We start from the raw sequence: 12,794 nt of genomic DNA on the forward strand, positions 1-12,794 counted from the left end.
ACTTGTATCTTGTGGCCCTGCATGCCACATAGACCTGATGGAGTTCCACAGGTATGAAAGCTGGAGGAGACATTAAAGAGAGATGCTGGTAAAGCAAAACACAAACAATACGTAGGTCAGTTTTTAAAACTTTTTTTATTTTTTAATTTTTTTTTTTAGTTTTTATTTTATATTATCTACAAAGTAAAAGTTTTCTTAACTTAAAAGTTACATCACTGTCTCACGATAGTGATCATCTCATCAAACGTGATTTATAAATAATAATTCATCAGTTTGACGATTAGAATTTCTTTTTTTTTTTTCTTTTTTTAACTGAACCTGTTTCAAGTTTAGTTAGAAGTAAAAGGGATCTCCAAGTCTTGATTTTTAGTGATAATAGCAGCAAGAATCACTCTTGTTACTTCTTTTGCTAGCTGATGAGTTCATAACTTTGAAGGGTCATTAAAAAATAAATAACTTCCAGTTTTCAGCAAGCAGAGTTGGGGCACTTGCAGGACTCAGATACAGTGCATGGAATTATGGAATAGCCCACAAGTTCCTAAATGCCTCTACTCAGTCCGAATCTCTCCCACTGCAAGATGAACTGTTAGCATTCCTAGTGGATGTTACAAGAAATCAATTTTTTTTCTTTTTTTTTTAAACAAAATAAAATGAAATTCTAGTTTTCTGTGCTTCCAGTTGGCAGAAGCAGTAGAAGGAGGGTATTTGGCCTACAAAAGGTATCCAGCCTTTCAGTTATTCCAGATGAGCCTTACAACTGCTGTTGGTGGTGGGCTTGTACTGTAAAAAAAAAGTTCAAATGTAAATAATAGATTGGCAAGCCACACAACAGTTTGCTAGTAAAGTGGTCACAGGACAACTACTGAGCTCAACTTTTCTGTTCGTTTTTAATCTTTTTTTCTTTTCTTTTTCTTTTAAAGAATAAAACAATACCCTGCATATCAAGATGTCCTTCGGATGTTTCTCTCCTCCCTAAACCCTCACAAAGCAGCGTGTTCTGCTCACACATTCCCCAAGACATAACATCAGAGGCTGTTCGGAAACAAATAATGATAAAGACACCTAAGTAACTTTAAAGCGGAAAGAAGTCATATAGCACCTACTTTTCCCCAAAAGTAAAGCTGCAGAATATTACTCTGAATTAAAGAACAGTCTTCAATTGTCACTTTACTTCGGTCACTAGAAGTCTAACAGCACTACCCCCAAGCAACATTGTCACTCCTGTCCTTGGGACTGATCGCTTTAAATTTAACAACCCCCCGGATCATTATGAGCAGGCTACGCAGACAGTCCATTCCCCACAGCAAAACCATGGCAATACCTGGAAGAACACAGCCCCACCGTGCCAGCATCTGCACAGTTATCCAGTTCTGTACTTCAGCTACACAAAAACATGGTCTTTGCTACATTAGCTAAATCTGGCATGCTTTGCTAGGCTTGCATTTGGGCTGGCAAAGTACAAACACTAAATGCACAAATAGTTTGCCATCAGCAGCCTGCCATCTAAAAGGACATCTTCCATTTGTTTTTCGTTTTGTTTTTTTGGCTTTTTGTTTTCTTTTTGTTATTCTCTTCCCCAAATCTGGTTTGTAACAGTTCTCCTCGCTACTGTGACCTGGCTCAGTTACGGTGCAGGTCTCCCGGGCACACACTCCTCACCTGAAGGGTGCGTCATATAGGGGAAATGTGTTGTTGTCGAGACTGGAATGGGCTGTAGTGCACTTTGAGCGATGGCGGCTTGGGGACCACCAGGTGGCTGTGTCGTCATTAGCATCATTGGAGCATGGGCAGTTGGGTGAGAAGGAACCATTCCTGACTGTACATGAGCCTGAAACAAAGAGCTCTTTAGTATAATGGTCACAAGGAGGCATCTCTCCTGGCCACATGACTAGCAAATTTTCTCCAGCTCTACCAGTAAATCCAGAGATTTACTCCATTTTAACTAGATTAGCTACAAAGGGATTAAAAAAATAATAACAACAACTAAAATAATAACTTTAAAAAAAAGGCTCAAATCCTTTCTGCTGGCTCCGAGTCACATTCTGAATTTTAGCAATAATTTGGACAGTGCACACTGGGAGAGACTGCTAGCGTTAAACAGAGGGATATATATCTTTTTCAAACCTCAGCAACAAATCTTCAAAACATTATTGTTAGTAACCAAGATCAAAGCGCTTCCTATGCAGAGAACGCGCTGGGTGCAGATAGGAACCTCACACGCACTGGAGCTCTGGCATCCCTTGCTCCCTTCTCATTACACAGCTCCACATTCTTTCATGGCTCCCTGCCCTAGGAACGCTCTCGAGTGACCTGTGCCCACACTATCTCTCATCTGTGCAGTCATTCTAAGATGAGTGATTTCATCCCTTGATGCTGTTAGGTCAGCTTTGTTCTGTTTCCAGTTAAGCTCATCACAGTTAAGGCCCTCATGTAATCTAAGCAATCATAATTAAGTCACAGCAGAAAAAAGGAGATTAATCTTCATTATGGCTGATCACCTTCTGGCAAACCAGTTCAGTAACTTGTCGGTTGACTTCATTTGCTCAGAGCGGTTCGTGACTCTAGAGATTGTCAGTTGTTTTGAAAAAAAAAACGAGTAAACACTGGTTTCTTAAAAGCACAACACCATAGGGAACTCCTAGAGCTTTCAGTCAGTTTGTCTTGGAAAACACCAATTATCTGCATCTAAGGTTTGCTTTGTACTTCTACCAGATCCCACTGATAGGGCGCTACGGTGCAGCAATCGCAGCCTCACGACTTTCACAGGCCAGTAAAGACAGATAGCAGGTAGTGGCTACAATTTTATTTCTTAAAGACAAAAGGGTTATTTGACTCATCACAGACATTCCTCAAACTCTTTATCAGACTTGCACTGTATTAATAGCACTCAAGAAGCCTTTAAAGGCAGGAACTGCAATTCAAATCTCACTCTTGCTCTAAGATGGGCTTAGAAGATAAGGCTGTGAAACAAAAACACCTTTCAGGATGGGCACCATTTTCACTTTGACAAACATGCTATTACAGCAGCCATAACTATGAAGCAGCTATTCGTATAGCAGCTGGATTCAATACAGACACACACCGGATAAAAAATTTTGCTGTGGCTCAAACGCTTTGCAAATTGGAAGCTGACAGTACATTGTAATGAATTTTCAAGTACTGCTTCTCAAGTGAGATATGTCTAACAGCTCGATTCATCTGAGAACCTAAAGGGAAATTCAACTGATCCCCTGTGTATGCCTAACTGAAACTCCTACTACATATTTCACAATGGTACTCAGCAGTTGGAAATCGCACTGCTGAGAAACTATTAAATCCAGTGATTAGTTTCCCCACAATGGAATAATTACACACATTTAAAACTTCTTACAGAGCTGTAGTTATTCCTTCATTAGAGATTTTTTTTATTATTATGATTTTTTCTTTCTTTTTGAGGGAACTACTTCATTTCAAAGTCAGTTAGTCTGGTATAAATATCTTGGATTACAGATCGTAATTTTCACCCTAAAAAATTACAGCAGAAAAGACTGCGTATGTTGAAAACCAAGGGTAAAGCAGGCTTTGCCTGCAATTGCTAAAAATCCTGACTAAGCAGTCAGTTCTGGCTAAAACTTGCATCTGATTTGCTTTAGCAAGGTTTGCTTATGAAGTGCTTGGCACACGAAAGGAAGACAATGGCCACATCCTGCAGCGCAGGCACAGGTCTGACCACGATGTGTACAGCACAACTCCTGTACGGTCTTATCTTTAAGTTGCCTTTGAAACTAATGTGTTTCACATTTCAAGGCATGGCACTGAGCATGCCACTCACCCACAAGCTTCCAACAAGACCCTTCTAAAGGGCTGCAGGTGGTATCTTGAGGCATCTGAAGAAGCTCTTAGACCTAGGCATTCACACCAGTGCCACCACGCCAGAGCAGAGCAATAGCTCACATAGGCCAAGTATCTGTTTCTGGCAGAAATCAGCCTGAGCGGACATGGTGAGGTGCCACAATAGAAGTAGTCGCATTTGGGCAACCTCTCTTTATCCTCCCACAATGCAAAAAGAAAAAAGCCTAGCAGAATTAAAAAGCTATAAACTTAACATCAGTAAAATAATTCTTAAAAAAAATCCAAACCTATTAATTAATTTGCTTAACTGGCTGTCCCAGGGAGATTTTACCAGAATTCAGTATGGGACCAGGGTCCTACCTGACTACCCTCCCTACCTGCAGTTAGGTCATGACATCTCAGCTTTTGTTAACCTGTATGAGAAGGAATAAGCCAGGCACCAAGAACTCGATCTGAAGAAGCAGTTGTGCAGGCAAATTACAGATTAATTGTCTGCTCCTTGACAAAGCTTACTAAATCCATGAGATTTAGTAAACATCTGAAAATCTTTGCAACGCTGCTTTACGCAGAGCCCTTGATTAATCAGTCATGTGCTTCCCTTCCCCAAATCCTTTTTTCAGTGAGCTGACCACAAGAAACCAGTTAAGAGAAGTGGGTTTCTGATCCTATAGCAAAGACTGTCATTAAGTTGCCCAACAACCATCGGGGATCTCCTGCACACGCAGTTCACTTAGAACCAGACACACACACACACACACACAGAGTTTTCTCTTTTAGCAAGGATTGTCTTGCAAATCATCTGAACTAAATCTCATCAATCTCCCATTGCAGTGCAGCCTTGCTACTGCCCAGTAACCATCTGTATTGTCCTTTACTGAATGTACTTGTACAAATTTGGCTACAACACAAAGCCTGCAACTGCCACCAAAAGCAGCAATTCAGCTTTCTTCCACCCAGCTCTCGTCTCCAACCTTTCTCTATGCCAGCTCTTCCTGTGATCATGCAGTGAACCCGAGTAGTGAACTGATTTGACTGAGAAGAAGCCTAAAGTAGGGGGAGGGGAGGCACACTTCAGTTGAATCAAGTCCCCAGTCTGGTTTGCTGCATGGCCAAACAGTTCTGTGAGCAGAACAGGGGGGCAGGACAAGAATGGGAATCGGGAACTGGGAAGAGAGCTCAATTTCTTTCAGTAGCAGTGCCAGCTCAAGATGTCTTTATTAAACTACAGTCGTAGATGCACTGGGTATTGGAAGCTGAGGTCCAAATATCTTGTAAAATTCTAAAAGAAAGGCAATGTACAAACAGAAACCTAAGTAACACAACAGGTAGTTTATGCTGAGAGGTGACAGAATGGAAATCACTTCAGCAGGCCCGACTGTCCTATCTTTGTGGCATTAAGACATTTAGTCTTGAAGGTTGTTAAACTGTGTTTACCTGGGGGACATGGGCCATGTGTGGCGGATTGGTATATGCAGGTTGAACATGGGAGGGATGAATGGTGAAGACTGTTTGTTGTGCTGTAGGAAAACTATTTTGTGGAGACTGCGTATTGGAGCCTGGCGTCATGGAAGGTGGGGTTGGAGCTAGACCTGCGTGGTAAATTGCCGACTGCTGCTGTGGGTTTGCCAGGTGGAGTGCCTGAGCAGCCTGGTGCTGATGATGCTGCAAAAAGGAAAGAAAAAAAAGAAAAAAGACAGTACATCAGTGAGAGTCAGAGATGTTTATGCTACTTTCCAGAATAAAAAACGTTTGCACAACTGCTCCCCATTGTCAATCTTTCAAGTCACAAATTTAAGGATCCCCATTCCTGTGGTTACCAGAAAACTCACTGCAACTGTGTCAGGCTCATCTTCCCCTTGCACCAGTCATGTACAGAGGAGCCTGGAAAATGGGTGTGCTGACCAGAATCTACACTGCCAGGCAAACACAAAGGGACCCTACAGCCTCAGGGTTGGATGTACTGCCTAACCGCAACAAGAGCAGTTCAAAGTCATCACCAGTAGGAAGCTATGGCATGCAGCATTATCACAAGTACTATTTTGCTTCTAGCTGCCTGCCTTGGAGAAAAATCCTTCTCAGTGTTAATCTGATATTTCCAACTCCACTCGCATTAAACTGCAACAAAATTATGAGTCTTTTTTAATCCTAACATGGAAACGAGCTGCACCTCATCCCTTGTGGAGATGGAGAAACGTACGGTCAGATTTATGTTGTCATTTATTGAGGAAAAGGGATTGTCACAAGTTTTCCTCCTTGTTTATCCTACAAATTATGCCATGAGACTACCGCGTTTGGCTGCTACAAGTAGAGAAGAATGAGATGATATATCTTCACTTCTAGAAAACGTGGAAAGCTGGACAGTTCTGCGTGAGATTTATCACACACAGGTACTTTGGGCAACGTCCCCCACAGTTCTTCCTGTCATGGAATCGATAGATCTATGTACAGTCACAAACTAATGCAATTCCTTCCAGTAGAGTGTTTTAAAAGCTATTAAAAGACACTCACTCCCTTAATATTTTACCTGCACGGGGCTAGGAGCAGGGTGGCTTCCAGCATGTTGGCTTTGCTGCTGGCCAGTTGGTGTAGCCGAAGGCTGAGGATGCGGAGGGTGCGGATGCAGGGTAGCATTAGGGTGGGCATACTGCTGAGCAAGTGAGCCAGTGGAAACTAGGATGAAAAAGAAAAATATTTAACAACAGACATAGAATATACATTTCATCAAGTCACCATCTGCACTTTAAAATTTTGTTATATCTCTATTGTACTGTAAAAATACTCCCTCCCCCTTCTAGAATAAATATTTATCTTGCAAATAGCTGAGTATCTTACCTTGCGTTCGTGTAGATTTTGCAGAGAAGTCTATAAATAACCATAATTAGACAGTTCATCTTCCCTAGTTTGACAATGCAACAGATACTACACATGAGAAAAGCAGTATTTCATCTTTGTTTTGTCAAATAGACTGGTTTGAGAGGTCAAATTTATCCATACAATTTAGTTTTTCCTGAAATATTCTTTAAAAAGCTGTTGCAAGCCATTTTTATTTCCACCATCCAAAAAATTATTTGGCCTTATACCTGGCTAACCTCACCATGCTACTCTTCTGGAAATTGCTCACAGTACAGTCCGTGTAAAGCATATACAGTGCATGTATACTTAACTTAAGAGCTACAGGGACACACAATATACACATCAGAGCAGAGGAGTTTTTGCAGAAGTCAGCATCTTGCACTAAAATGTTGCCTCTCTCCCTCCCCTCAAGGCCTATTACAGAATTTTCTGGATCGCCACCATTACGTGAGCTTTTCAACACTACCATGAAATTCTTAATTCCTTGAAACAGTAGCAAATAAGGTAAGAAACTCCAAAAAAGGGGAAAAAAAACATAGCAATGTGAAACTCGCACAAGTGAAACCACATCTATTGCTACAGCCATACCAGTCTCCCAACAGCAAGCTAATATCAACAAGATCCTTTCCAAGGAGGCCTGCCCAGTTCTACTTCAAAAAGGGCCACATTACGTTGCTCTCCCCTCCTCCCCTTTTTACTTTTATTTTTAATCTGAGGGAACCAAAGAAAGCATGAAAAGCCAAAATAACAGCAACTCTTCCTACAAACAAGTGCACAACTGGAAAGAAAGACCCTTAAAAAATTAAACTGTTGCCTATTCCCTCCCTTGCTATTAGATCTTGTGCCACAACCTCTCCACAGCTTGCAGCTACACTTCTGCACGTGGAAACGTGCACTCCTCTTTCTGGTTCTACAGCTTGTCAGGACTGTGGCTAGCTTTGCTGACAATGGTGCTGGAAGAGAAACGACCAAAGCAAACAACAACCTTCTGAATGTGCTCCCTGCAACTGCTCCTCCTTTGTTCTGGTACCATTCTTCTGTCTTTCTGACCAAAGCTAATCACACTGCTCACTGCTGGGTGACAGCTTCTTCCAGGGGTTTTGTATTGCATGAGAATTTGAAGTGGTTTTGTTTATTTGTCAGCGTTTTTTGTTGTCTTTTTTTTTGCAAAGTAGAGTGATGTGGTAGCTTTTTTTTGCCTTAGTAAACATACCCGGGAAGCAGAGCACAAGGAGTGATTCCAAGCGCAGCTGTTGTGTTACAACCATCTCCCCCTGCTTGAGAAATACAAGGTCTACTTTCTGCAGTCAACTGCTTGCTGCAGCTTCTGAGGAGTTTCACTGTGCTGGGCTCTATGCTCCATGAACACACAGAACTGCTTGAATATATAGAAAGGACAAAAGACAAGATGGGAGGAGAAACAACACAAAAACATAGCTGCATCTGAAAGCACAACACTATAGAACAAAAGCCCGTCTCAGACAGCAACCACGCTGTGCTTGACACACAATTACCCTGTGCAAAGGCTCCTTTCCCTGCAGTTTGGTTTGCTATAAAGCTGCAAACGCTACTCCTAAAAATCACAGACTTAATAGAATATAAGCAAACGGCATCTTTTTATCTAATGGGAATGTTTCTCCCCTGTGCAGGCCATTATGGAGGTCCCTCCTTTATAAAGTAACTGCTCACCACATTTAACTTAATCCCACCCCGCTGTCCTGAAAGCTCTACTCAACCTTCCCTGAGCAAATGGACTCACAATGATCTGCACCACAGCGTTTCAGGCTATTAGTGCAGATGAACTCCATATGCACTTGTAACCCTGAATTCTTGCACTTCAGTGTACCGATGCATGACACACGTAGCGAAAACCACATTGTCTCCTGCCACACAGAGCACTCAGTTACTCTTCCAAAAGCATCAAAAGCAAAAGAAGTCACTGTTCCTCATATCACTACTAAAATGTATTTTGCAGCAGCATCCCTACCACTTTCAGATTTGGACAGCTTTCAAAATACCACTCCTCCTTACAAATACTACGCAAAAACCAACAACAGAAACCAAGATTATTTTTACAGTATGAAACTTACAGTTTCCTACAGCAGAAAATTTTTCCCAACCTCGTTATTATGCAGCACTCTGAAGAAGGCCAGATGTTATTATCTCTGTCAAAGTAATAAACTCACAGCGGGATCCACTTGTTGCCAAAGGGCAGGCTACCAAAGATTTGCCTTCCCCAGCTCTCATTCCACCGCCTTGGCCGCAGAGCTGGCAAGTCTTCCTCTAAGTTACCTTCTTCTCCATTCAAGAGGTTTTTGAATGTACATGAAAATTAATGCCAAGTCATAAGATATTCAAGGCTTCCCACATCCTGCCACAGTGCTTGTTAAGAGCCCCAAAATAACGTGGTACTCCCTGAAACCATTAGTGCAATTCATCCTGTAGCCCACAGAATAATAAACAGAGTTATTCTGAATCAGATACATTACACAATCAAAGTTCACAAGGAGAAATTTCACTCTCAGAAAAACACTTAAACTGAGGAACTGTGCCCCAAAAATTGGGGAGGGTGGGGAAGTATTATGATACTTCCATAATGATACCATCAGCTTCCCCAACATTCCAAGAGTCTCTTATCCATAGCTTTACAGAACAAATAATTCTATTATTTGAATTGTAGAATTGTAACTTCCCCAGCTTTTCCTCTCCTGTTTTGCCTTCACTAGAACGACAAGTTCACTTAAACTGAGCAGAGATGCTGCTGCAAAGTATGTTTTAATAGCAATATTATTATTAAAAGTGCATTTCAAAAGCAGGTATTTGCACGCTTATCTAAATCCTGGACACAAATCAGAAGTGGTGCAGCAAGTCTGAAATAGGTGCACTGATCTACATTACCTCAAACCAGAGGTCAACTTTTAGCTCTAGGAATGTAAAAGGGTTTCCACATGTAGCTGCTGCAATTAACAGTTTATGACAAGCCACCGAAATCTCTGGAGCAACTCAGTGATCCTCTGGAAGAAGTCATGCAAAATGGTCTCTAGAAATCCACCTACAACAGCACAACTAAAGCAAGATCAACAACTTTTTAACAACTTCCAACCCGCACGAAACTATGAAACTATGAAACTATGAAACTTGGTCCCTGCTCATCAAAACAGCTCCCTACAAACCACACAAGACAGGAGGGCGAAAAATATTTTAAAACCATAATTATCCAATATTTTCCCATGTCAGAACTTTGTAGATTTTTCAACTGGCCGTCCAGTAAGCAAGAAAGCACCAGGAAAACACCAGGCAAGGACAAAACAGCTCCACAGAGCCCTTTGCTGTCTCACTTCTAGCACAAACACAGCACCTCTCACCTTCATGCCCTACGTTCCTCTCCCCAAGAAATGTTCCTTGAGGAAACCTGCTGCATCTTTCTGATTGTTCCCAGCAGGAGATGTGTAACTGAACTAACCTGGAGATACACACAGTGAAGACAAGTGGGGCAGTATTGAGGAGAGCACAAATATCAGATGCAATCACTGAATTCAGAAGTGCAATCCACATCAAAGTAAGCTACTAAACCCAGCAAAGGAGCTGAAATCAAGAGGTCAGAGCAGCAGAAACCAAGCAGAACTCCCAGATGCAGAAACCATATTGTGTAATTTCTTATTTCCCTGGTAGGGATCTCAGTGCTGCCAATGGTGGCCATCATCCAAAGATGCCCTGAAGCCTATTTTCAAGAACTGACCAGTGAACAAACTTCAAAACTATTGCCAGATCCAGTAAGATGGTGAGGATAACTACATTTAAAAGACCTGAATGGTAGGAAGCAAAGCAATAGCAATGTTTCTTTCAGAACATCAACATTCACAGAAGTCATTTCACATAGGCAAACTGGACTTCCTTAAAAGATTATCCACTAAAGGAACGAGCTTCTTAAAATTATTTCCAAGCACCAAATCATTATGTATAAAAGAGTACAGGTCAGTATCCCACAAGGCTAGCTTAGATAAAACCAGTTCTGTACAAAGGACACACAGGATAGCTGCTCTAGAAGAGATTTTTGGAGAACAAGAGGTGTTTCTCACATCTTTCATGTATCACATTATCTAAAAAAAAAGTAATAATTGAAAGAAAAGTGCCTGGCATAGGCTGCAGCTGGCCACACAAGATAGTACTTGCAGTACAGGCGCAAGTCTGACAGTGCCCTGAAGCTGCAGTTCCTTTCCCCATGCCCCAGCTGACATCTCCAGCCCACTCCATCCAGCCTGAACACCCCAAACAGCTTCTTTGAGGCTCCATAAACACCAAAAGCACTGCTTGTTAAATGACAGGTGCTTTCTTACAGCAGGGACAGCACAGAGATGCAAACTGTGTCCCTCACCCCAGCTGTAGCTTGAGCAAATTCCTCCTATGGGCTCTGAGCTTGAGCTCCAGCCTTCTAAAGAGATGAGGCACTCCTCCTTTCAAGGAAGTTAATTACCTTGCAAAGTCTTACATCTCAGTTGGGCCATGAAGAAAGGGAACAAGAAAGTTCACCTAAGGAAAAGCTGTCCATATGTGGCACTCATTTCTGGTTGTAGATGAAGAGAGTGGGTACTGAAGTTAAAACGCGTTCATCTCACAAAACAACTCAACAAAAACCACGTTCCTGAGGTACTTCAAATCTGTTCAACAGCTCTTCCGCTGAAAGGAACTTCCCTGCCTTTTCTACATACTGGTTTGGTGCAAGGAAACTTGTTCCCCTCAACACGTCCCATTCATTTAACATCTGTTCTTTAGATAGTGCTTTTCTGTACAATCAAAATTAGTACAAAAAACCCAACTCACTGGCAAAGTAGAAAGAAGGGCCTGTCTCCTTGCTGTATGGTATTTTGGGACATGCTGAATTTGGGAAATAGAAAGGTAAATTAGCCTCTTGCCGCGTGCATGCTTCCCGTCTTCTGGAAAGATCAGTGTCTTTTTTGTTTGTTTGTTTGTTTGTTTTAAAAAGACTGTAGAATCATGCAGATATTTGTATTTACTTAGTTGATATTAGGGTTGGATATTTAGTTTTACAACTGAGTGGAGATGAAACAATACGAGTCTCAGGTAAGCCTTCCTTCTACACTGTGATACCGAGGTCTTCAGTTCTTAATTTAGTATTAACACAAATCAACTTTACATCAATTTATGATCTATTACAATCCACTGTAACAAGAAGGTTAAAATGCAATTACATTAAACCATAAATCGCCCCCCTTGTTTGTTCAACTGTTTCACTGTCATTCTTAACAGTTCCAAGACACCTTTGGTGACTGGTTCACTTAGTCCCTGGAGAATCCTTTGAAGCTTACATTATATCCACCATTGTACTATCAGGGTAATAGAATTTACTCTACTGCTGAGACAGAAACCAGATAAAGTTAGAGACAATACCAGACCAGCAAAACATATGCAGAAAGGGAAAGAGGAAGGGAGAATGGGGACAGGAATGACAGCACAAAAAACAGGAAATGCATCTGTATAAAACCAAGGTCTGGTTTTACACAAGTTTCTGTTTTGTTTTTAAACACAAAAGTTAAGTTTTTCAGAGAATTCCAATTATCTGCAAGCATACACAGTTCAGCTACATGGTAACACAGCAATTAATTGGCACAGGAATACATCCACCCTCAGCTTCGATAACCAGATTTTCTGCTAACACCACAGGACAAGCTGTGTCTTTTGGCAACATAGGAGCAAGCTGTGAGCCACCAAACTTGACCAGAGCAGCAATATGGACCATACAGAGCCAACACTTTGTGTAAGGTGGTGTGTCCTGAAACCTATGTGCAGGGTGAGGATGGGTCAGTGTGATGGGGTGTGTGTGGGGCAGCTATCAGTGTGTGTGCTGCCCTGCTCCTGCAGAACTTTCATGTCAACTTCCCTTCCTAAGGGAATCTCTTGTCTCCAGAACTTACGAGCTGAAACGTGCAAGAGCCATCTGTACAGTCTGACTGGCTGACAAGGTGAAAGAGGGCTGTGTGAGCCTTCCCCATCATGTTCTGAGGGGGGAAAGCCCAAGGATTTACACATTCCTTTTGTGTACTCAGATGGGCCTGTGGTGAGCACACAGCTTAGCTGCTCCGCTTCTCTGC

General features: G+C 41.8%; 1 protein-coding gene across 50 annotated transcripts in view; it reads right to left on the minus strand.

The window, feature by feature from the left end:
* Positions 1-116: 116 nt before the first annotated feature.
* ATXN2 (ataxin 2) overlaps positions 117-12,794 on the minus strand; it is a 49,439-nt gene continuing 36,761 nt past the window's right edge. For 16 of the 50 annotated variants that reach the window (XM_085555874.1, XM_085555872.1, XM_085555865.1 and 13 more), the window contains 4 exons: positions 11,506-11,559; positions 6,356-6,501; positions 5,266-5,493; positions 287-1,828 (listed from right to left, as the gene is read on the minus strand). In XM_085555874.1, coding sequence (XP_085412000.1) covers positions 1,625-1,828; positions 5,266-5,493; positions 6,356-6,501; positions 11,506-11,559 — 632 coding nt within the window. In that variant the 3' untranslated portion in view covers positions 287-1,624. Of the gene's footprint in view, positions 1,829-5,265; positions 5,494-6,355; positions 6,502-11,505; positions 11,560-12,794 lie in introns of all 50 variants that reach the window. The other 34 variants (XM_085555877.1, XM_085555876.1, XM_085555871.1 and 31 more) reach the window with 4 other exon arrangements.

This window comes from Coturnix japonica, chromosome 9 (assembly GCF_054131305.1).
Source record: "Coturnix japonica strain WE chromosome 9, WE-NBRP24, whole genome shotgun sequence".
NCBI lineage: Eukaryota > Metazoa > Chordata > Aves > Galliformes > Phasianidae > Coturnix > Coturnix japonica.